This window comes from Periplaneta americana, chromosome 7, assembly GCF_040183065.1.
Source record: "Periplaneta americana isolate PAMFEO1 chromosome 7, P.americana_PAMFEO1_priV1, whole genome shotgun sequence".
Classification (NCBI taxonomy): domain Eukaryota; kingdom Metazoa; phylum Arthropoda; class Insecta; order Blattodea; family Blattidae; genus Periplaneta; species Periplaneta americana.
In genome coordinates this window covers 95118034-95143051 of record NC_091123.1, presented here as the reverse complement: position 1 = coordinate 95143051, position 25018 = coordinate 95118034, and the positions used below count along the sequence as shown (strand labels likewise).

The window sequence follows — 25018 nt, the reverse complement described above, 5'->3', positions numbered from 1 at the left end:
AAACAACAACATTAATTAATTTATGCTAATTTTCATTGACATATTATCTCTTTCTGACCACCAAAAACTTATAAAATTTATAACAATGATTATTAAAGTGAGTTTAATAATATTGGTCTGAAAAAGAAATGGTAATGGGAAGAATGATTATGCTCTGTAACTCCCCACAGAAATCAGCTAAGCAGAGGTAGTAGCAGAAAGGTGTCAACACATTTAGGCGAAACACTCATCACACATACACATGCCAAATATTTTTATATGCAATGTATGTAATTTTATGTATAAAAATGTACGAATCTTCCTATTTTAACACTATTTCCAACATTAATTAAGGTTATGAATTTAAAAATGTAGCACATTAACACAATAATAATTCTAATCTATTAAAAAAAGTTACCTTAGTGCTTAATATAGGCTATTTTATTTTTTATTACATCTGAGAATTTTTAAGGTTTTAGCAAGGTTAGTGAGACTTTTATTGCCGTCTTCTTCCTGTTGGCTTGTTAATCTAGGATGAATTGAAGTAATAGCCAAATGGAGACAGTCATAAAGTTGCAGCAGGTGGCTCCTCTATTTCGTTTTAAGCATGGTCATGACAGAAAATGCAGTTTCACAAAGATATGTGATGAAAAAATATGTTGAAAGGTTTCTAAGTCTGAAAAATTCCCGATCATTAAAATATAAATGACTTTGTCACTGATGTTTTCTAAATAGATGTTATTTAGTTCGATTTTAGAACTTAGAGTTTAGACAAACTGGATCTAAGAAAAGTAAAACGACAGGACAAATCTCACAGCCCGGTATAACTGACACCAGGGCCCAGCGATTGAGAAACACTGTTCTAACCCCTTGTGCCATGAAAACAGATGTAAAATTGCTATCATGAGTACATATGTAAAACCGCTTCTCACTAGAGACATATTACTGATAAGGTAAGAAGCAGGTTACTAGCGTGAATCATGCTTGTCTAGCCAAAGTATTCCAATTTTAAGATAGAATTTGTTCAATCAGCAAGTTTTTATATCCTAAGCTGTACTTTTTTCTTATAGTGAAGGTGTATACACAATTTTGTTTTGGTTGTGTAGCAACTTCAATTGCGGTTACTTTTGGAGAGCTCTTAAAGGGCTTTGTTCGAAAATATAAAAATATATTGGGTGTTCCAGTTTAATCAGAAGCAGGGAACAAAGATATCAGTAGTTTCCAGTATATGGCCATCCCCCATACACAAAGTTTCAAATCAATGAACCACATGCTTCAATTTTATTTAGGTGGAGCAGGACATAAAACTAACCATGTACATCAATAATTGTTTTAAATTAAATTAATTTCTCCTATGAAATTATATCAGTAATCATGTAGCATAATATTTCACCCTAGTCACAGTCCCCACATTACTGTTGATATGATGTACAGTCACAGGTTTTGGAGAATTTGCAGTACTGTATGAATACTTCAGCAAGTTTTCTTAATCACTAATTAGATTTGTGGAAAGGATTGTATCTGTCAATTATACACTACGGCATATCATGTAGTATCAAATGAGATTTTACTTTACAAACAACTGTACTATACACAGAATATTTGTTCATAATAGAACACTTCTGAATTACAATTCTTTTACAGTGACACATATCAATGTAAATTATTTATTACATATCTTTAAACAAATTTTCATGTCTTCTGCTGCATTATAAACAAATGAAATAAATTTCAGTTCATTTATTATGCTTTTTGCCTATACACAAATTGATACACCAGAATAACATAAAATTATTTGTACAAAGTTACAACACCTATATATAGTTAGGGTTCATTTTATTCAGTTTCCAATATACATCATAACCTACTTGTTCCCTACAATGGTTTTAAAATTATACAAAGAAAGACCTGAAAAATCAAATTTACAGCCTGATTTCAATTCCATAAATAGAAATGGGCAACTGAATTGTCCTTGCTATTACACCACTAAATTTGTAATATTGAAATAGTCCTGTTATGCTTTCAGGTCACTGGATTTTTGACAATGTTTGTACTTTCCGGCACACCCAATCATAGGTCCATGTGGCATAAACCTGTGTAGTATTCAGGGCCTCCATGGAATACTTCTGAAGATTCTCAGGGGACAAAGTACCACTGAAAAATAAGAAAAAAAAAAAAAAAAGCATATTACAGTTCTGAATGGTATACCTTTCTACAGTAGAATAAGAGAACACATTTATTAAGTTTAGTGACACTTCAGAGGCTTAAAGTTGGTTAAATATAATTTTTTTCATTACTCTCACATTATTCTCTTATTATGCAGTGCTCTCATTTTACGATGACACTTCGCAACATTCTGCCGCAGGGCGGCTTCATGCTCTCCCAACTGCAGCGTGGGAAGCCAGTTCTATAAAACATCCCAGCAGTTAGTTGCTTCTGAGAATTGTACCAAAACGTGTGTGACTATTGCTTGTGTATTAAGTAATTGATTAGAAAATGAAGTATACAGTTGAACAGTGAATTTATTTGGTGGAATATTACGTGAAAAAATATATTATTTGCTCGTAAATATCCTGACTCTAGCATTCCTACAAAATCTTGCGTTTCAAAGTTCATGAAAAAGTGGTGTACAACAGTTCAGCTTGTGATATACAGAGGAAGCAGAAAAAGACATATTTTAATTGAAGATAAACTTAGGGATATTGGGGATTATTATCTTTGGGGAACCCTAAAGGACAAAGTTTATCTAATTAATCTCCGTACTATAGAAGAACTGAAGGCCGAAATAACACATGCAATACAGTCTATTACCAAAGTGGAATTACAGAAAGTGGCAAATAATTTGTTTAAACTATGTGAGGCACGTAATAATTTAAATTCATAGACTTATTTTATTCTGTAGTTGCTAAATGTTTTGATTTGCTGGTAGTGACGGAACACACTCCCCGCCAGTACAAGCACGACACACAGGAAAGTATATGCCGGGATTCCACTGTAATATATGAGGTGTGATTATTAAATTCCGAGACCTGTCCCATAAATGGAAATAAAATTACCCGATTTAAATTTGGCTGCCATCCCCTTAAAAGTAGTCCCTTGTTCAGCTATAAACCAATCCCAGCGCATCTGCATTTTTGGAATGCCTCCTGGAGGTCTTAAGCTTGTCAAGCACCTTCTGCAATTCATGTTAAATCTCCTCCACCGTGCCAAAACGGCGACCCTTTAGCTTCAATTTCATCTTCAGATACAAAAAAAAAAGTTGCAGGGGGCCAAATCTGGTTAATACAGGGGTGAGAAACGAAGACCTCTTGTTACGGGTGCAAAACTGGAGTGTTGCAAGAGCTCTGTGAGCTGGCGCATTGTCATGGAGTTGTGGTTGTTTCCGACGAATGTTCTCCCTGAGACGTCTCAAAACATTATAGTAAAAAGCAGCATTCACAGTTTGAGCCGCAGAGACAAATTCACAGTGCACAATCCCGCAAATGTCCAAAAAAATGAGAATGAGAATGCCTTCTTCGGTCGTGGGAGATTGAGGGCTCTTCCATTGCAAAGACTCCTGCTTGTCTCAGGATCATAACACAGACCCAATTCTCATCACCGGTAATGATCCTTGACAAAAATTCTGGGTCATGCAGAAAATGCTGATGGAGATCTTGGCAAACTTCTAGATGGTGTTCCTTTTGCCCTTGTAACAGAAGCCTGGGCATGAACTTGGCAGCAATGCGGCGCATGTTCAAAATGGACGTGAGGATCATTTGAACCTCTCTAAATGACATGTTGACAATGTCAGCAATTTCTTTGATGGTGATGCGTCGATCATCATGCACAACTTGTCAAATTTTTTCGACACTTTTGGCAGTGTTGCACATATGTGGTCGATCTGGCCTCTCGTCGTCCTTCAGCACTGTTCTGCCATATCTGAAATACAAATGCCACTCAAAACAGCTCACCCAACTCAGTGCTTCATTCTCGTAGGCTTGCTTCAACATTCCATGGATTTTGGTTCCCAATTTTCCGAGTTTCACGCAGAATTTGATGTTGGCTCTCTGGTCCAGTTTCGAGTCCATCGTGATTTCGCAAATGCACAGATGCATGTGGTAACAAAACCTTATGTAACACAGGTCACAATGAAGACAGTGCTTTGAAACTTTGTGTCGCATCTCTTTAAGGTCGTCTAGCATCACTGCTGTGCATGCATGTCAATCACGTGATTCGTTTGCCCACAGCAGACACAGTCTCCAAATTTAATGATCACACCTCGTAGTTTTCTGGTAAAATGGGAGCACTGCACATTTCACACTTTCAAAAACTCTATAGAACATATTTCAGAAAAATACGTTCTTTGTCTGCAGGAGATTAAAACTTTACAAGTATCCTTTAATTTATCATCAAAGACTATTTCATTTCCATAATTGGTACATTTACAACTGATTTCTCCTAGGCAGTACAACATCTTCCTTCAGGCTTATATTTATACAGAAGCCTTTTTGATCTATTCGTTTCCATCGGTAATGTTATACATCAATACCATTAAAGGCTAGCCAACAACTCTCAACTCAGGCACATCGTAATGCACGTTTTATCTATGCCTTTTAACCTCTTCTCCATGACAAAAATAAACAGTTTTGTTTTTCTGACCATATGTGCTATGTAAATAGCAAGCATGCGGAGTGTTTCTTGCTATGTTTCAGTATGCATTTTACCCTACAGTGACCAGATTTATGAAATCAAAAACCGGGAGATTTCATAAGTTTAGATATAAAAAAACCATGACAAAATAGGATACTTAAATTACATTCAGTTATGAATTGAACAGCAATGTTTAAAAGTAGCCTACCAATGGAAGAGTTTTAATCTAGTAGTAACTATTGATTTCATATAAACATACAAATAAACACTTTCACAATCTACAGAATATGAAATGGTGGTTCCTAAATAAGAATCAATGCCTTTTACTTAACATTTTTCAAGGATTTGATTTCTAACCAGAGTTTTGGATTACTTAATAAAAGACTATGAAATTGTTTGCAACTACGATCTTGAAAATGAGTGTTACCAATAACAACTGCTTGTACAATTTCTGTTAAGAACAACTGTCTGAAGTGATGAACCAAAATCTATTGTTTCAAGAACTAGAAAGAGTTTTCATCACTTCATCCAAAACACAAAACTTTTTAATTTCCCCCAATTAAATGACTTGAAGGGCTGATATGGAGACAACAACTTCTCTAAATAGTCTACGAATGTGTCACAGAAAAAATTTCCAATATCTTCATAATTCGATTGGCTGAAAAAAAAAATTATATATTGAGTTAAAACTGATGAACAGCCGAAGTCGGAAGCTTTACACATTTCCTGTTAATAATTCTTTTATTTTAATAAATCTAATTCTTCAGATACTTCAGTTGTTGACAGGTTGGCCCTTTTCAACTTTCGAATTAAATTTGAAAATGTTTTCAGCTGAGTCTGAATAAAGTGAAGCCAAAGAAGTGACTGTGAGTTCTAAAAAAAAAAAAAATATATATATATCGTTTCAACACAGTAGGACACCTCTCCTGAGATATGAAATACAGCTTGGGTATCATACACAATGACCCTAATAATGGTTGACAGCAATGACAACCATCAAGTTTTAACACTGCCTAAAATCTGCTTATGTTCAGTGGAAACAAGATCACAAAATAATTTCAATTACTTCAACCTTTAAATTCTTGTGATTTGATGCATTGCATAGAGTGATAAAACATTCACTAATATTGACTCCTACTTTGTCCTGGAGCATGTGAATTTACCGTATTTTCAAATACTCTGCTGACAATTTCAGACATGACGTCCACTGAGCAAAAATAATGATTGTTTTGCTGTATCAACATTTATGTTTAATATTCAATATGTCCTTTGTTTAAAGAAGATAATGAAGGAAAGTGATTTGTATGCTATAAAGGTAGTGTATAATGGTCATGTTAAGTCGTGGTGCATTCTCATGATAGTGATGGAGGAAATAAATTAAATACCTATATATTTTGATATTGCAATATATTGCAAACCTAATTTCGATAAACGATATATATCGCAGAAAATATATCGATATATCGCTATTCCGGAAGAAAATTGCATTTTCAGGCTTACATTTACTGTATTACAATAAAACTACTTAAATTTTAATATTCCTTTTTACCATTGAAATTAATATCATAACAGTCGAAAGCATAAATGTAAAATTGTAACAATAAACAATACATTTTCAATACCATATGATATAGGTCCTAACCTAAATCAAAATTATGGTGGAGGCATGGGAGCTTAAATGATAGGTATAGTGGGAAAGAGTTAAGTGAACTCTACATGGTTGAGTGTTTGATATTGGAACATGATTCAATATTACTTTAATGTTATGTAGGATTCAGTCCAGGACACAGATATAATGCTCTTTTCTACCTAACAACGTAATCATTTTTAAATGTAAGTAAACTGAACTTGTATTTATTTTTAAATATAAGTAAACCGTACTTAGAATGTTACAAGTTTTAAAAAACTTCACAGTTGATTTGATACAATCCTTCTATATTAAGTTCCCATTGCAAGTTATTGTTACCGGTACACTCCAACATTCCAAACAACAATGGTGATGATTATAGGGATAGAATTTTTATGTACTCAAAGATATAAGAAAACAGAATGTCAGCACTAGGTTGTGCATAAAAATCATAGATGTAAACAAATGTCACATCAGTATTAAATCCTTGTTTCTCTTTCCATTTCAGAATATAGAAATAAAAATTTTGATACCCGTTTTGAGGTCAGATGGCTCCCTATCAGGGTGGGAGTTGCTCCTGCCTTGGAGAACCATAATAACAATATTAAAACAGTAGTAGATAAACCTCCCGTCTGTCTCACATTCGCACACGCTGCATTTTGAATTTGGCGCTGCATATTAAACAGTTCGAATTCGAATTCCACTCCAGCCAATTAGAGGTACTGAGTGAGGTTGCACAATTATGTAACTGTCCACCTTCAGTAGTGCCATCTCTCAGGAATTATCGGAGTTGTCTAGTGTGGATTTTTTTGTTGATAATGATAATAATTCCACAAAAAAATCGATAAATTTATAAGAAAACTGATATATTATATACGATATATTGAATCAAAATTTCGATATCGATATATTGCTATATCGAAACGAAAATATTGGTATTTCGTAAAAACTGATATATCATTCCCATCTCTATCTCATAACCATTTGAATGGAGATCCCAAGCTTGACAACTAATGCTATGGATAGTTTGTAGAGTCATCTGGAGATACATGCTTACGTACATACAGAATGCATTTCTCATCAGAGGCCTTCACAATACAACTGAGTAGTTAAAATTGCATTTTCTTTCCAGTCTATTTTTATAAAATTACAGAACTATCACAAATTTATCCTTAACAATTTCTTTATATTAATGTTATCTTTCAATATGTGTGTGTGTGTGTCTAATGCCTACCCACTTCAATTAATGTGATTCGTGTTCCACATAGTGCGGATAGATGGCAGGACTGTGACTCATTTTCAAACATATCAATTATTTGTTTTCAAGTCATGTGAAAAATTAGATACACAGAATTATTGTTCAGCCGAAACTGACACTGATTTCCTGGACATACCAAAATATTTACCCACTTTCGTCCTCTAAACAGCTAATGAGATCTTGAAAATTCTTCAGAGTGCAATGCAAAAGAATTCTTATTTTACTATTATTGCAAAGACAATCATACAATTTCTTTAAGCCGTTGGCATTTTTTTAACTTTTAAATTATTTCCGAGTTATTCTGAAAATGTCCTGTGCCATGGCCTCATGGTTTTAAAGTATCATCCTCTGAAATGGTGTATAAAATGCAAACTGGTTCAAATATTCATGGAAGGGTATGCAACTGGTGTCCACCTAGAATGGTGAGAAGCTACAATGACTAGCATAATGCAGTGTAGCAAACCAGCTTTAATGGCTGGAGAATTAACATGCTGACCCCAAAGTGGTCACCTGATCGTCCATTTCTTCTGAGATAGGTGGGCATGAGGTTGGCAGTCAGCTGTTAGGCACTGATTCTATTGCAGTTATTGCATCACGAATTCTGAGCACGGTATCAATAATTGTGGTATAACAATGAAATCGCAATGACATTAATAGACAACAGAATTTTGTAAAATAGACAAAAAAAATTGAAATATTAAATATTACACACTTACACAAATACATTAGTTTTCACCCACTCTATTCCTAAGTATGAGTAGTGAAGGAAATACTGCCAAAGCAATAAAGCATTCGTCTTCATCATTTCCCATGCTTCAATGGAATGTAACTTCACTTTATCCAACAGTCCTGGAGCATAGTGGTTTATCTGAAAATATAAATTACGAATTCATTATGTATCTTGCTAAATTTATCATGAACTAAGTACGGTATTAACCAGGGTTTAAGCTAGAAAATACTGTCGTAAAAATGCACAGATTAAAAATTATACTAGTGCAAATTGCGAAAAGTTTGTGCAACATTCTAAATCATAGTACAGAAAGATAAAATAAAATAAATAAAACTTGCAGAAAGAAAATTATGTAATTTGCTTCTTGGAGTTTTATTATTTTCAATCCATTTTACCATGCTATACATCAGCATTTTTAAACCTTTTTCAACATGCGGCACATCGAAGGTGTAATTGAAAATCCCGCGGCACATTTATATAATCTAAACCAACAGTTCCCAACCAAGGGGGAATTTTGAGGATTTTTAGGAGGGAATGTGTTTACCGAATGTTAACTTGTGCCACATTTGCTGAAGTTCACTCTTGTGGAATCACTTTTTTACTACTATTTTCACTTTTATTGTTTCAATTTACTATGACAATCTTTACTATATTCATTTTCTCTTGACAAACCAGAAGATCATTCATGGCAGCTCTGGATATATGTAAATAAATCATTATCTACGTTTAGAAACAATTACTGCTGAATTTACATCACATTAAATATGTCTATTTTTATGAGCACTTCAAACACTGAAAGCACTTGGGAAATCAATATTCTTTACAAGTAGGCCCTTCAAGATTTATTGATAGACTGCTAACTCTTTTTACTGAAAGGCAGTTTCTAATTTCATGTAACTAAACCCTCGATCACAACTTAAAATATGCAATGAAACTGTTGCAGCATACTGTGTAACTAAATCAAGTAGAGGACATTGTTCACTTAACTTATTAACATACATGAATTGTATCAGCTCTTTGAAATACATTCTTTAACATCTATTGCTCAATACCGTCTTGAACACTGCCCATTCCATTAACATTTCGTTTAAATTTCGATTCTCCGGAACTAACTAGTTCATACATATCTCTGATTTCATTTTCTTTATAATGATCTTCATTTCTGAAGTTTTCTCAAATCCAATATGGTTGTGGCATTTTTGCACATTTACATTGAAAGTCTGGTCTGTCGCATTTTTAGAAGTTGAGTAGCAAAATGCGACAAATGCGACTGTGGCTCAAACCCTGGTATTAATAACATGCTGTATAGAATATATGCAATGATACTAAAAGAGAAACTCACAAGTTGTAAAACCACATCCAAATAAAGATCAAGGGGTTTTCATAGCCGGAAAGTCTTGCACATTTTCTTTCTCCATCAACTCCTACATATACGACTATCAGTTAATGAAGTACATTTGGCTTTTATCGATATAGAACAAACTTATGATTCATTTTTTGCAGTAAAGCTAGGGAATGTTTTGTATAAAATGAGAGTCAACCAAAAACTGGCAAGGTAATAAAAGAATTTTATGATTATTGTACTGCCTTTGTCAAACTAGGTAAATATTGATCAACTTCAATAATACCCACAAAAGAATTGAGACTGATGCTCACAATACCAAGATTGTTTAATACCTATCTAGAATATGTCCTTGAAGAATGGCGGAAAAGCTGCTCAGGAATGGGAATCTGGATTGACAATGAATTTTTACACTTACTAAATTTTTCAGATGATCAGTCATTGTACAAGATAAACATTACTTCGAATTTACTTTAAACAGATTTAATAAAACATGTAAATTGGGTCTATCGATTTAAATAAAACTATTTATCAATTGGTAAAGACAACTCTTCACTATTAATTACCATATTGATAATAATATTAAAGTAACTCAATGTAAGTACCTAGGAATAATAGTCTCAAAGTAGGTCATTGTGGATGACGAAATTGAATACGAAATTTCCCAAATTAAATAGGATGCTTAAATTTGGTGTAGTGGAACCCTCGCATATCAAAAAGAATAGACACAAATAGACCATTCAATGGTAGAATCAGTTTAAACGGTAGTGGAGAAACAGAAAGGTTTCCTGATTAGATAGGATTATAAATAAGGAAATAAGAAGCATACAAGCTGAGGAATGTGTTGTGAATAGGACTGAAAAAAAAGAGGAATGAAAAGGTATGGACAATTTCTGAGACTTCTGAGTCAAAGAAAGGTTATAATGGGCACCACCAGTTTCATATTAAGACAGACCACGAAAATCCTGGAATGAAGCTATGATACTCAAAGCAACTTAACAGTACAGGATGCAATGGACAAGAAACTTTGGTATTTGGGAATCAAGAGGCAGCTCTCCACTGTAGATAAACGGCTGCAACTATGTTTAAAACTCTAAAAGAGGAGTCACTAGTATATACAGGGTGTTTCACGAGGAAAGGTAAAACATTTAGGATACGATATCTTAGGCCATTTTGAGTGAAAAAGTTCATATGAACATAGATCCGTTTTCGAACGATGGCGGAGCTAGATGCATCTTTTTAGTACAACGTCTTGCCTCAATGTGAATCAGACGTTACCACATGCAGCTGATGTGAGAACATGAGACAAGGTCACCGATCACAATGAATGACTGGAACATTTGAATCTGCATTGTGAGTGATGTAGATAAGAGAAAGAAACTGGTGGTGGGGCATTACAAATGTCCAATCGCCTGCCCTTGCCTGATGTAATGACACAGAACCTGGAGATAACACAAATAGCCTACACCCTACACTATCACCTATCAATTCACAGCAGTTCAGTCAGCTACCTACAGTACAATAGTTATGCAGGTACAGTTATCGGAAGTGTTAAGTTGTGTTTTTCAAGACGCCTTATAAATTCTCGACTACAGAATACACCGATATTGTGTATGTTTATGGTTTGTGTGATGGAAGTTCCTTGCGTGCCATCGCTGAATATGAACGATGCTTTCCAAACAGAAGGGTACCATATCGAAGAGTACTTACTGTCTATGGGGGTTGGTTGAAAGACTTGGTATAGCAAAGGAAGGTGGAAACGAGAGAGGCGCTAATCGACCGTATTTTGTATGTGGCATAAAGAACAGCCATGAGCAACTCTCCCAAGCGATGAGCGCAATTCACACCCGAGTGCAACGGTGCATTGAAGCAAAAGGATGTACCTTTTGAAAATGTGCGAAAACATCGACCCCGACATCTAGAATACAGTGAAACCTCGATTCATCGTTTTGTTCTGGACTTCTGAAAAAAAAAAAAGAAAAAGGTGGAAACGGGAAAACGATTGATACGGGAACCTGTCTAAAATGAATATAAGCAGTCAAATTTACTTATAGTACACACATGTATTCATATACTAAAGAATGTGCGGTACATGAATGATTTTTTGATTAACTCACTTCATTTCTTGTTGAAAAAGTCACTAATTTTCATTTCCTTACTTGCACCTTTACTTTTTAAACTAAACAGTAGCTTCTCAATATTAATAATGTTCACTTGGTCTCTGTCAGCGATCTCGTGAGCATATATGAACGCTCTCATGGTCTCGAACGCACTTAGTGCTTCTTGAAAACTCGGCACTGGTTTGGGATCAACTTCATCATTATCGTTACTGTCGACTTGTCCCTCCTCCATGGAACTTCCACTCACCACTTCCTCACACATTTCTTCCACAGACAGCACACCACATGTCGCGAGTTCTTGATCCACAGACACATAAGCGTCGAAATCAACGCCAGCGGTTCCTGTCTCCAGCTGAGTCCAGTCTTCATCTTCATCATTTCTGTTGACTTCAGACATGTCTGACTCTTTATTTCTGTCCCCATAACCACATTTTACGAAACAGTTCTGAATTGTGAACTGAGTCACTTGTTGCCATGCCGAAACAATAAAGTGAATGGCCTGTAGTATGTCCATCTTCATTTTTACCTCTTTCCTTTCATCCATCAAACATAAAGCCCTCTGTACTAGCTGCCTCCTATACGCCTGCTTGAAGTTCTTTATAACTCCTAAATCAAGTGGCTGTACAACACTGGTGCAGTTTGGGGGATAAAATATCACCTTCACATTCTTCAACGAGGATGTGTCTGGAGAATGTGCAGCACAATTATCAATAAAAAGGAGGATTTTCCTGCCTTTTACACCAAAGAATTTATCAAGAGCATGAAGAAAGTCTCTGAAAATCTCCGATGTCATCCATGCTTTGGAATTAGCATAGTATTTCACAGGTAGTTTCTTCACGTTTTTGAAACACCGTGGTTTTGCAGACTTGCCAATAACGATGGGAACTTGTTTGTCTGAGCCATCGGAGTTTGTGCACAGCAGTACAGTCAGTTGCTCCTTTGCACTTTTGCCTCCGTGGCAGGATTCTCCTTTAAGTGCCAGCATACAGTCTGGAAGACAGTTGAAGAAGAGGCCTGTTTCATCTGCATTATAAATGTCCCGAGGCTCGTACTCTTCCAGCAGCTCCGGGAGTCTTTGGAACCGAGATCCGTGGCGTTGGTGTCCACAGCAGCACTTTCCCCAGCCAGTTTCTTAAACACCAAGCCATGGCGTTGTTTGAAACGAGACATCGATGCAGAAAAGTTCTCAATCCCCATTGTTTCAGCTATTTTCAGAGATTTCTCCTTCAAGATGGTCCCATCAATGGGAATGCCTGATGCTCGTGCCTGCTGATACCAGGAAAAGAGGACTTTTCGAGCTAGCTGTAAGTTGACTCCTTGCCTGTCTTCCTCTTTTTGGCTGCTGTAGCACACTTATCAGCCTGCTGTCTGATTTCTATTTTCTTTGCCATTATGCAATTTAGAGTTGAAGGTGGCAGGCCAAGACGCTTAGCTATGTCAATTCTCTTCTCCATTGGATTTTTCTCCACCTCTTCTATAATACGAAGTCGTTCTTCTAAAGTCCGAACTTTTTTACACAGAAATGCCATATCTGAGAAAATCAGATTAGAAACTGCCAAGTTTAAAATACGAACTGTCGAGAATCGAACACGTGTGATAGACTGCGTACACAACTTGGTGGAAGCGCGGACTGGAATGTTTTACAATAGAAAACGATTGATAGGACACATGGACCCTTCTACATTGTCTTGCCAGGCAAGCTGTGAGGAAGGTCGGTGTGTAAGCAGGCCAATAACCATAAAACTTCACAATTGGAGCTTGCAGCATAACATTCTGAAGACATCAACTGCTACAAGCATATGTAAGCTTGTTGCTATTTCTTAAAACTGATCAATCCGGGATTTACACACTTAAGGACTAAAAAATCTGGCCAATAGATGCGGGAAAACGATAAATCGAGGAACGATAGATGCGGGCTTTATAGTTGTAGTTTAAATAGAATATGTTCAGGGACCAACGAATTTGAATGATGGATCTGGGAAAATGATACATCCGGGAACAATAAATCGAGGTTCCACTGTATTACGTATGTATGCATACGTGAATATAAACTTTAAATCTGTCCGTTATCTGTCTCTAAATGCAAGTTAGTACAATGGAATCTCAGAAATTTTTGTGAAGTCAAAGAGCCATATCTCAGTAACTGTTCGAAAACGGACCCATATTCATATGAACTTTTTGACTCAGAATGACTTCAAATCCTAAATCTTTTACCTTTCCTCGTGAATCACCCTGTATGAATCGAGGATTACAGAAACAGCACATGTCATTAAGCCACATATAGTGACATGTGCTGTTTCTGCAATCCCCGATTCATATATATATTTTTTTACACTGTTTATAAATGCATATTTCACATTTTTTATGATTTTTATACATTATGTAATCTAATTTCACATGAGATATACATTATAAATGAGACACTGTGGATATTATGGGCAAACTCGACAAGCAATCTCGATTGAGAGTTTGTCCCTAATATCCACAATGCCTCAAATGTACCAATAATGAAAATTTCTTAGAAACACATAATTTACTTTTTGATGTCTTATTAGTTGAACTGATTTCAATATACTTAGAAACTATAAGGATAATAGGACGTCAGAAATAGATAGTATCAATATGGAATTGTTAAAAAATTTACATCAGTCACTTTTGCACACATTTTGCGATTTTTTAAAATTTGATTTGGAATGGCAAAGAACCACCCAACCGCTGGTCGAAATCTTTAGTTATACTAATTTATAGGAATGGAAACAGAACACTGTCATAATTATAGGGGCATTCATTTGTTAAACACTGGGCATTTAAGATCTATTCTAGCCTAATAAAAAACAAATTAAATACATTTTATGAGAGAATTTTAGATGAAGAACAAAATGGTTTCAAGGAAAAATAGATCAAGCTGTGATGGTTATTTTACAATGAGATTAGTATAGAAACACACATTCCATTCGTTGATTTTGAGAAGATTTTCGATCAAGTAAATCGTAATAAATTATTAAACATGTTAGCTGCTGACAATATTCCACAACAGTTTTTTCCAGAATATTTATTACTATATTATATCCATCAAAACAAGAAATAAACTGTCAAATTGGACCCAGATTTTTAACAGTGTAAGACAAGGATGTCTACTTTCACCATTTCTATTTAGTATATACTTGAATGCAATCATAAAAGAATTAAAAACACAAGCCATGGTTACATACTCATATCAAAATTTAAACTTAGACATACTTATTTTTGCTGATGATCTGGCCTTATTAGTCACTTCTGAGGATGATCTACAGAGATCAATTAAAAATTTAAAGTTAGTAGCAGACAAATACTTCACGAAAATATGAACTGATAAAACAAAAGTAATGGCTGTATCAAAGACTCTATACCAAAGAGTCAACGAATTTAAATATCTTGGTGTCAAGTTATATTTTCTTGGCAGATCTTGATATTCCAGATAACATTTTTAAATACAACAAATCTATGGGGGATTATTAATACTCATGAAACCATCTCTAGTCCAAAAACACACTCGAACACGACTATATAAGGCCTATGTTATGGGTGTGAATCATGGACTCTAAGAAGTGATCTTAAATTATGTATAAAGCTCGGAGGCAACAGATCATAAGGACGTCCTGTGAAGAGATGGGTCGAAAACTTAGATTATAACAGTTGTTATAAGACTATAGCCTGTTAGGAGGAGGAGGAGGAGGAGGAGGAGGAGGATGATGATGATGATGATGATGATGATGATGATGATGATGTATTTTAACACTCAAAATTAAATGTACAAAGACTAATAGCTTTATGAAAATTTTTGCTGCTTATGTGGGTATGAGGTAGAAGATAAAGCTACATGAGGAATAAAACACACATACACCTCATATGGTGACAGCAAGACACTTGGGTTGGCATTCCCCCCTCTCAGCTCTCATGTACTCCAGTGGTCTTTTATTTTACATCAGTTCAGTTCAGTCACACTGGTTAGTTGGTCACTGTATCAGTAATATGTCCAAATGCCGAAAGTGAAACACTCCTGTAAATTCTTGTCTGGAGTAATATGTTAGTGAAATTCAATGACATATTTAGTACGGACAACAAAGTGCTGTTTAACCAGCCTTGTGGAAAATCCATAAAAGCAGAACAGTGGTTTCAAGCTATGCAACATTTGTCCAGTAACAATCAATGTTGCTGTTTCACATATGATTTCTCCAAAGCAGATGCTAATTTAGCCAACTAGGTTCTGCCTGCTCAAATTCAGAAGTTTACTAATATCACACATATTATGGGTATTTACATTATTGTTCAAGAATTAAAACAGAAAATCAATATCCCGAATTTAAAAGAAAACCTACAAATTAAACCAAACCCTTTAACTCTATTAAATATAGAATATAATCTAAATTTAACAGATGAAATACTAAAATCAGAAGTAAACACTGAAATACTAAAACAATTGTCTTTAGAGACAATTAATATTAGATACCCTCCACAAAACTGGCTTCATTTATACACTGACGGATCCTTGATCTCCAGAGAACAAGGTGCCAGTGCAGGTGTTACGTGCTGTCTCTTCTCACTTTATAGATCTCTTGGGTATGGAACAACAAGTTTTGATGGAGAAATCATTGCAATAAGTGAAAGTCTCAGGAATCTTCTATGCCACATCAATAAATTTAAAAATGCAGTTATATTGTCAGACTCCAAAGCAGCTATTCTATCAATAGTCTCTAAACACACACTTTCATCTCAAACAGCAGAAATAACTAAAATGCTCTCTCAATTAATATCACTCAATAAAAGATTGTATTCCAATGGATACCATCCTATTGTGGAATCCTGGGAAACGAGAATGCGGATGCTTTAGCAAAGAAGGGCAGCACTGCTACTTACAGACCTGTTACTAAATCTACGTATTACTCAGTGAAGAGATTTATTAAATCTACATACTTAGACTTCAACAAACAAAATTTGATAACACAATCCCAAGGGAAAAAATGGAACTCTCTGCATCAAAATCCACAGTTAATTCCCGATTTACCACGAAAATCGTCTGTAGCTGCATTTAGATTGGCAACAGGCCATGATTGTTTGGCCAAACGCCTGCATAGAATTGGAATATATCAGTCCCCTAACTGCCCATTGTGCAACTCAAACCAAGAAATGGATTCGGAACACCTCAAAATCTGTGCTTCAATGGCTGGTCATGATAATATCTTTGAAAAATATTGGAGTGCAAGAGGTCAAATGACTTTATTGTCAAACGCCTGGCATTAGAAAACAACAACAACATTATATGAAGGACCTTTATTTCAGTGGATAATCCCATTCATATAATAAACAATTTAAGAGCTCCGAAACTTCGTCAAGTACATGAACTCTGATCATCTTAGTGAATCTACATTAAGGAAATATCTTCTGAACTGTTGCAAGGAAACTTTGGAGTGTATTAGAAAAGAGAGTGAAAATGAGAAAATGTGTGTATTGACGAGACTACAGATGCAGTTAGTAGAGAAGTGGAAGATGATGTTAGTGTGCTCAAAGATAATGAGAAACAATATACAAACGTTAATTTTTTTGGTATGCAAAGAGATGTCAGAGGCAAATCATATTAACCATTGATCAAGGTGGAATGATTTAAATCATGATTTTAATCACATGATTTTTATTATATAAATCACTGATTTAAATCAAATTATTTTATGATAAAATCAATCAATTATTTTTTTAAGTAATAATTTACAGATAGTACATCCTGTATGTTAACAATGACATACTCAAGGGGTAAATAATTAAAATCAGTTTGCTTTCTTATAGTTGTCTAATACTTGTAGTCCATTGCTGTTTTTTTCTTTTCAGTTTGTTTTATGTCATTTTTTAGTCAGCAGCTAGTAGTAACTTGCTGTGCTAAGAGAAGAGTCACTTTATTGAGTGTATTAAGTTGTTCTGCTCGTAAAAGTGTAGCAAGAACATTGCTGTTAACTTATGAGTAATCCAGACTGAAAACGTGATCCAGTTTGGAGAGAATGAAAAATTGTTTAGTTTTTCCCACTTCATGTGAAAAAGGCATGAAAGTTAAATGCAAATCATAGGGTTTAGAAATGCAGGAATTAGTTGCTACAATGATGTTACATATTAAAAAATGTAATAGCGTAAAAGAAGAAGAAAAAATTAGGATAGGCCCACTCCAATATCTGACACTGAAGATAAACATTCAGAGACAGGTCCAGTAGTTGCATCTTCAGTATCAAAACAAAAGATATCATTAGTTACGGATCACCTATCCACTGAGGGACCATCTCTGAAAATTAAGCTAAGTCAGCTTAGTCCCTTTGTCATCCCAACAAATGAAAAACAGAAAGAGGGCTTAGATAAACAAATTGCAAAATTCTGTTATGCTACAAACAGTTCCTTCTGTTGCATTCAGTGTAAGAACAACTGATTCAAAAATATGGTATCCCAATTCAAATCATTGTTGAAACAGAGCATGTAGGTACTTCACAAACACTGAAGCATACACCAATCCGAGAATAATTTCAAATGATTTATATAAGCAACATTTTAATTTAAAAAAATCAGATTTAAATGAAATAATATGATTTAAATAAAAAATAGTTTTTTTTAATAAAAATATCATTATTTTTTTACACCCTGGTGCATTCTGAGTTACGCAACAGACTTGGAACAGAGTATCAAAATGTGTGTTCCTATACAAACATTTGAATAAGCAGACACCATTAAACATAATCCAAGATGAAGAAACTATTTGAAAATAATTTGCTGAGTTTTCATCTATTTGTGGTTGTGGTGTGTTGTTGTCTTTTAACGTAGTGTGTTCTAGTATTTTTATTGTTTCACATATGGGTATTTAGTGAGTATATAGATTGGCGAGGTAAAACGATGCTAGTGTTGAATTGTGGGATATGTATTTGTCCTTTATGTGGTTGACTCGGTCAGTGTTATTCTTGACTGCAGTGTGATTGGTGAAGTGTATGTTGTTTTCCATGTATTTAGCTAGCCTGTATGCTGGTGCAGACATGTAATTAACTAGAGGTCTGATTGGTATATTAGGCTTGTGTATTTTAGGTTGAACATTCAGTTGTGGAGCATCTGGGTTTCATTTGTTTCAAGTATGTTTTTTTTTTTTTTTAACTTAAAACTGGAAAAAGTCTAACTCCTGATTGGTCATTAGTGTGATTTTTTTATTAACAATACCTTGTTTACTTCAATAAATCCAATTAAAAATAAATAGAAAGCATTTAAGTAAAAAAATTGTACTGAAATAAAAAAAATCTGATTTAAATAAAAAAATCACCGATTTTGATTTCAATTTAAAAAATCATGACTTTTCTTTCCATCTTGACATTGATGCAATGTCAAATAAATTCATGGAGTTACTATGACCAAACGGTGCATTGTGTCTCATTTTGGTTACAGATGCCGGATTATTAGATGTAGAAAGCTACAGACATCCTATGTGAAAGATATCCAAAACTGATACACGTAACTTAGAGAGAGAGAGAGAGAGAGAGGGATATATATATATATATATATATATATATTGGTCAGCAATTCTCTGGCTTGGAATGATCATCTTTCTTTAAAACAGGAACAACTTCAACACTGTATAGATCATTCATTATCTTGTGAAACCTAGCTGCGTGTAAGGGGAAGAAAAATGTGTACTGGGAAGCTCCCCTCCCTTGCTACGTTTCCACTTGCAGATTTGGTTTTATGAGATAACAAATGGCCTATAAGAACTTGAGGAAATTCTCCATCCATGTCTATACAGTATGTTATGTTGTAAATAACCTGTTTAATCAACACGCCATTAATATCAGATATATCCTCAGTTTTATGTTTTAATCCATCTACTATCCTCAACACATCATCACAGCAGACATGTTTCCATTTGAAATTCATAGCTGGATTAGAAAGGTTAGTTACAAGATTCAAAGTTTTACGGTTGTTTGCTATCCAAATTCAGACATGTTTTCTGTACAAAATTATTGAAGTTATTGATTAATATCATCAGGTGTTAAATTTAACACATCACAATCAGATTTGTTAGTTTCAAATGTTTATTGTAACATTCTAACTTAGAATGTCCTTCCCTGAACTTTGACGATATTTATAATATTCAACAGTTTAAAAACGAAAACATAATCAAGACCATTAATAAAATACACATAAAAGTACATATCAAAATTGCAACCCGAGTCATACTTAACAGTATTCCAATTAACCCTGGATAAAAAATTTGTTATAAAATTTATATATGCAAATTAGGATTACTATATACATAAATATAATTGGACTTCTCGAGATGGATTGACACATAACCAGATAGATCACATCTTGATAGATAAAAGAAGAGGTACTAGTATAGTAGACATTCGAACCTTCATGGGGGCAGACTGTAATTCTGACAATTATTTGGTAATTGGAGAACTGAGAGAAAGAATATCAGTAGCCAGGCGAGTAGAGCAACAAATTAATATTAGAAGATTCAATATCCCGAAATTAAAGAACGAGGAAACTAAGCAACATTATCAGGTCGAAATTTCAAATAGGTTTGGCGTATTAGCAAGTTCCGATGAAGTTGAGGGAGAGTTAGATGTTAATAGCATGTGGGAAAATATCCGAGATAATATCAAAATTAATACAAGAGGGTGGAAGTGCATTATCTAATGAAATTTATAAGCTTGTACTTGCTATTTGGGAAAAGGAAATTGTCCCAGAACAATGGAAGGAGTCCATAATCGTACCTATCTTTAAGAAGGGGGACAAGACTAACTGTAGTAACTTTCGAGGAATATCACTTTTGTTGACTTCGTACAAAATTTTGTCCAATATTCTTTTGAGAAGATTAACTCCATATGTAGATGAAATTATTGGGGATCATCAGTGTGGTTTTAGGCGTAATAGATCAACTATTGATCAGATATTTTGTATTCGACAGATAATGGAGAAAAAATGGGAGTGTAAGGGTAAAGTGCATCAATTATTCATAGATTTCAAAAAAGCATATGACTTGGTTAAGAGAGAAGTTTTATATGATATTCTTATTGAATTTGGTATTCCCAAGAAACTAGTTCGATTAATTAAAATGTGTCTCGTGAAACGTACAGCAGAGTCTGTATAGGTCAATTTCTGTCAGATGCATTTCCAATTCACTGTGGACTAAAGCAAGGAGATGCACTATCACCTTTACTTTTTAACTTTGCTCTAGGAAAGTCATTAGGAAAGTCCAGGATAACAGAGAGGTTTTGGAATTGAACGAGTTACATCAGCTTCTTGTCTATGCAGATGACGTGAATATATTAGGAAAAAATCCACAAACGACTAGGAAAAACACAGGAATTTTACTTGAAGCAAGTAAAGAGATAGGTTTGGAAGTAAATCCCGAGAAGACAAAGTATATGATGTCTCGTGACGAGAATATTGTACGAAATGGAAATATAAAATTGGAAATTTATCTTTTGAAGAGGTGGAAAAATTCAAATACCTGGGAGCAACAGTAACAAATATAAATGATACTCGGGAGGAAATTAAACACAGAATAAATATGGGAAATGCATGTTATTATTCGGTTGAGAAGCTTTTATCATCCAGACTGCTGTCAAAAAATCTGAAGGTTAGAATTTATAAAACAGTTATTACCGGTTGTCCTTTATGGTTGTGAAACCAGGACTCTCACTTTGAGAGAGGAACATAGGTTAAGGGTGTTTGAGAATAAGGTTCTTAGGAAAATGTTTGGGGCTAAGAGGGATGAAGTTACAGGAGAATGGAGAAAGTTACACAACACAGAACGTTTGAGATGAGTAAGGCATGTAGCACATATGGGCAATCCAGATATGCATATAGAGTGTTAGTTGGGAGGCCAGAGGGAAAAAGACCTTTGGGGAGGCCGAGATGTAGATGGGAAAATAATATTAAAATGGATTTGAGGGAGGTGGGATATGATGATAAAGACTGGATTAATCTTGCTCAGGATAGGGACCAATGGCGGGCTTATGTGAGGGCGGCAATGAACCTCCGGGTTCTTTAAAAGCCAGTAAGTAAGTAAGTATTAGGATTACTAAAATTGCATATTTTGGTCTCATTATATCTTATTATTATGCATTATAAAGGATGTCCCACAAGAATGTCGGATTTAATAATGTGAATAAATGCAACAAAAACAGATAACAGTTCCATAAAACCAACAAGAAGACAATGGCACAATGTTCCAACAATGTCTTCTTAATGTTGAGTTTTCGGCACCGCTATCTGCTTTGCTATCTGTTTTTATTGCATTTATTCACATTATTAAAGCTGGGGTTCTTCTTGGGACACCCTTCAGTATTACAATGCTTGGGTGAAGATAAGGACATTATATTATTATGCAACGAAATATATGAGAAAGGTGAATGGACTGAAGATTTAACGAAGACAGTGTTGCTGCCAATACCAAAGAATAATAATGCCAAGAAACATAATGAGGACAGGTTTATTAGCCTGATTTCGTACTTGACAAAGATTCTTCTGTGAATACTTAATCAATGTTGATATTCTAAAATGGAAAGAGAGTTTGAAGAGCAGTTTGGCTTCAGGAAGGAAAAAGATACTAGATATGCAATTGGACTGATGCAAACAATCAGCAAAAGATATATATACATACTCGTACATACATGTATAAGCATTCTGCCTATGGACAGGTCTTTCACTGCAAACCCAGTATTCTCCAATATTTCCTATTTTTCTTCCTTCCTCTTAGTCTTCACATATGATCCACATATCTTCATATTCTCTATCATCTGGTATCTTTCTCTGCCCCGAACTCTTCTTTCGTTCACCATTCCTTTCAGTGCATCCTTCAGTAGGCAGTTTCTTCTCAGTCAGTGACCCAACCAATTCCTTTTTCTCTTTCTGATCAGTTTCAGCATCATTCCTTCTTTACCCACGTTTTCCAACACTGCTTCATTTCTTATTCTGTCTGTCCACTTCACACATTCTATTCTTCTATTCTTCATATCCACATTTCGTTTCTCTTCATTTTGTCGTAATGTCCATGTCTCTGCCCCATACAATGCTACACTTCACACAAAGCACTTCACTAGTCCCTTCCTTAGTTCTTTCTCCAGAGATCTGCAGAAGATACTCCCTTTTCTATTAAATGCTTCTTTTGCCATTGCTATTCTCCTTTTGACTTTTTGACGGCAGCTCATGTTACTGCTTATAGTAGACTCAAGTATTTGAAGCTGTCCACTTGCTCTACTGCTTCATTTATAATTTGTAAGTCTATCTTCTTTACTTTTCTTCCTATGACCATGGTCTCCGTCTTGTTGGCATTTATCTTCATTCCATACTGCTCACAGTTGTTATTTAGATCCAGTAGCATATCCCTTAGTATCATCTCCTCTTCTGCTAACACCATATCATCAGCAAATCTTACACGCTTTATTATTCTTCTTCCTACTATCACTCCCCCCCCATGTTCTGAAAACAGTTCTTCACTAAAGCCTCCAAATAGATGTTGAACAGGGTAGGTGATAAAGGGCATCCTTGTTGTACCCCTCTTCCTATTTCACTTCCTTCTGACATTTCTTCTCCTATCCTGAATTGACTCGTCATTTCATATAGAAGTTACTGAACAGTCTCCTCTCTTTCCAATCCACGCCAATTTTCTGTAGGATCCCCATCAGTTTATTTCAATCCACTCTGTCAAACGGCTTTTCTAGATCCACAAATATTATATACACTACTTTATTCTTCTCTAGGTATCCTTTTGCCGACTGTTTGTAATAGTCCAATTGCATCCCTTGTACCTTTTCCTTTTCTGAAGCCAAACTGCTCTTCCATCTTAGAATATAAACGTCAATTCAGTATTCGCAGAAGAATCTTCACCGAGTGCGATATCAGGCTGATAGTCCTGAACTCTTTACATTTCTTGACATTTTTTCTCTGTATTGGCAGCAACACTTTCTCCATAAAATCTTCAGGCCATTCACCTTTCTCATATATTTCGTTGCACGGCAAAAGATATATAGAAAAAAAATTTAAAAGTATATATAGTATTTGAGGACTTGTAAAAGGCTTTTGACAGAGTGGATTGGAATAAATCCTGGAGATAGTGGTGTGGATTGGAAAGAGAGAAGATTATTCAGTAATCTTTATATGAAATGAGTCGAAGTCAAGATAGGAGAAGAAATGTCAGAGGGAAGTGGAATAGGAAGAAGAGTACAACAAGGATGCTCTTTATCACCTACCCTATTCAACATCTAATTGGTGAATTTAGTGAAGAACTCTTTTCAGAATATTGGGGGAAGGGAGGTGATAGTAGGAGAAAGAAGAATAAAGTGTATAAGATTTGCTGCTGATATGGCATTGTTAACAGAGAAGGAGATGACATAGGGATATGCTACAGGAGTTAAATGACAGCTGTGAGCAGTATGTGATGAAAATGAAAACAAGACTAGACAAAGACCATGATTATTGGGGGGAGAGGGGAGGAAATGTAAACATGTGAATCCGATGTAGGGCAGGGCAATGGAACAAGTGTACAGCTTCAGATACTTGGGGTGTACTATAAGTATGTAGTAACATGAGCTGCTGCCAGGAAGTCAAAAAAAGGATAGCAAAGGCAAAGGATGCTTTTAATAGAAAAAGGAGCATCATCTGAGGACCTCAAGAATAAGAGGTGAGGAAGAGACTGAGTGCTGTGCGTGGAGTGTGGCACTGTATGGGGCAGAAACATGGATATTATGACGAAGTGAAGAGAAACGACTAAAAGCATTTGAAATGTGGATATGGAGGAGAATGGAGCATATGAAATGGACAGACAGAATAAGAAATGAAACTGTGCTAGAAATAATGCTGAAACTAATCAAGAAAAGAAAAAAAGAAATTGGCTAAGAAGAAACTGCTTACTGAAGGATGTACTGGAAGAAAAGTTCGGTGCAGAAGAAGGTATCAAATGATACACAACATTATAGGTTTGTTCCAACAAGCAATTCAGAATGCGTTATGAACTAATATCGAACATCTTTCGACGCATGCACTAGCTTAATACGTTCTCAGAACTAGTTCGGGATTTTACGTTGTTGGAACGTTTCTTGAACTGTTCTCTCACGGCCTTCCGAATTTCTTCTCATATTCAAATTATATTCATCTTCAGAACTTAATTCATCACAAAATATATCACTATCATCTTCCAAATCACTCATGATCGATAATTTTTTTTATTTTAACCTGCCCAGCCTCGAACCATTTTAACCTCAACCACAGTTTAAGCCATCTGTGCATGCATCAGCAGTTCAGAATTCTCAGTTCTTGCTCTTAATCGAGA

General features: G+C 35.0%; 1 protein-coding gene across 1 annotated transcript in view; it reads right to left on the bottom strand.

Moving 5' to 3' along the window:
* Window positions 1-1524: 1524 nt before the first annotated feature.
* Tmem214 (Transmembrane protein 214) overlaps window positions 1525-25018 on the bottom strand; it is a 166053-nt gene continuing 142559 nt past the window's right edge. Inside the window, exons 12-13 of the mRNA XM_069831090.1 lie at window positions 8210-8361; window positions 1525-2133 (exon numbers count right to left, since the gene is read on the bottom strand). Coding sequence (XP_069687191.1) covers window positions 2007-2133; window positions 8210-8361 — 279 coding nt within the window. The 3' untranslated portion in view covers window positions 1525-2006. The remainder of the gene's footprint in view (window positions 2134-8209; window positions 8362-25018) is intronic.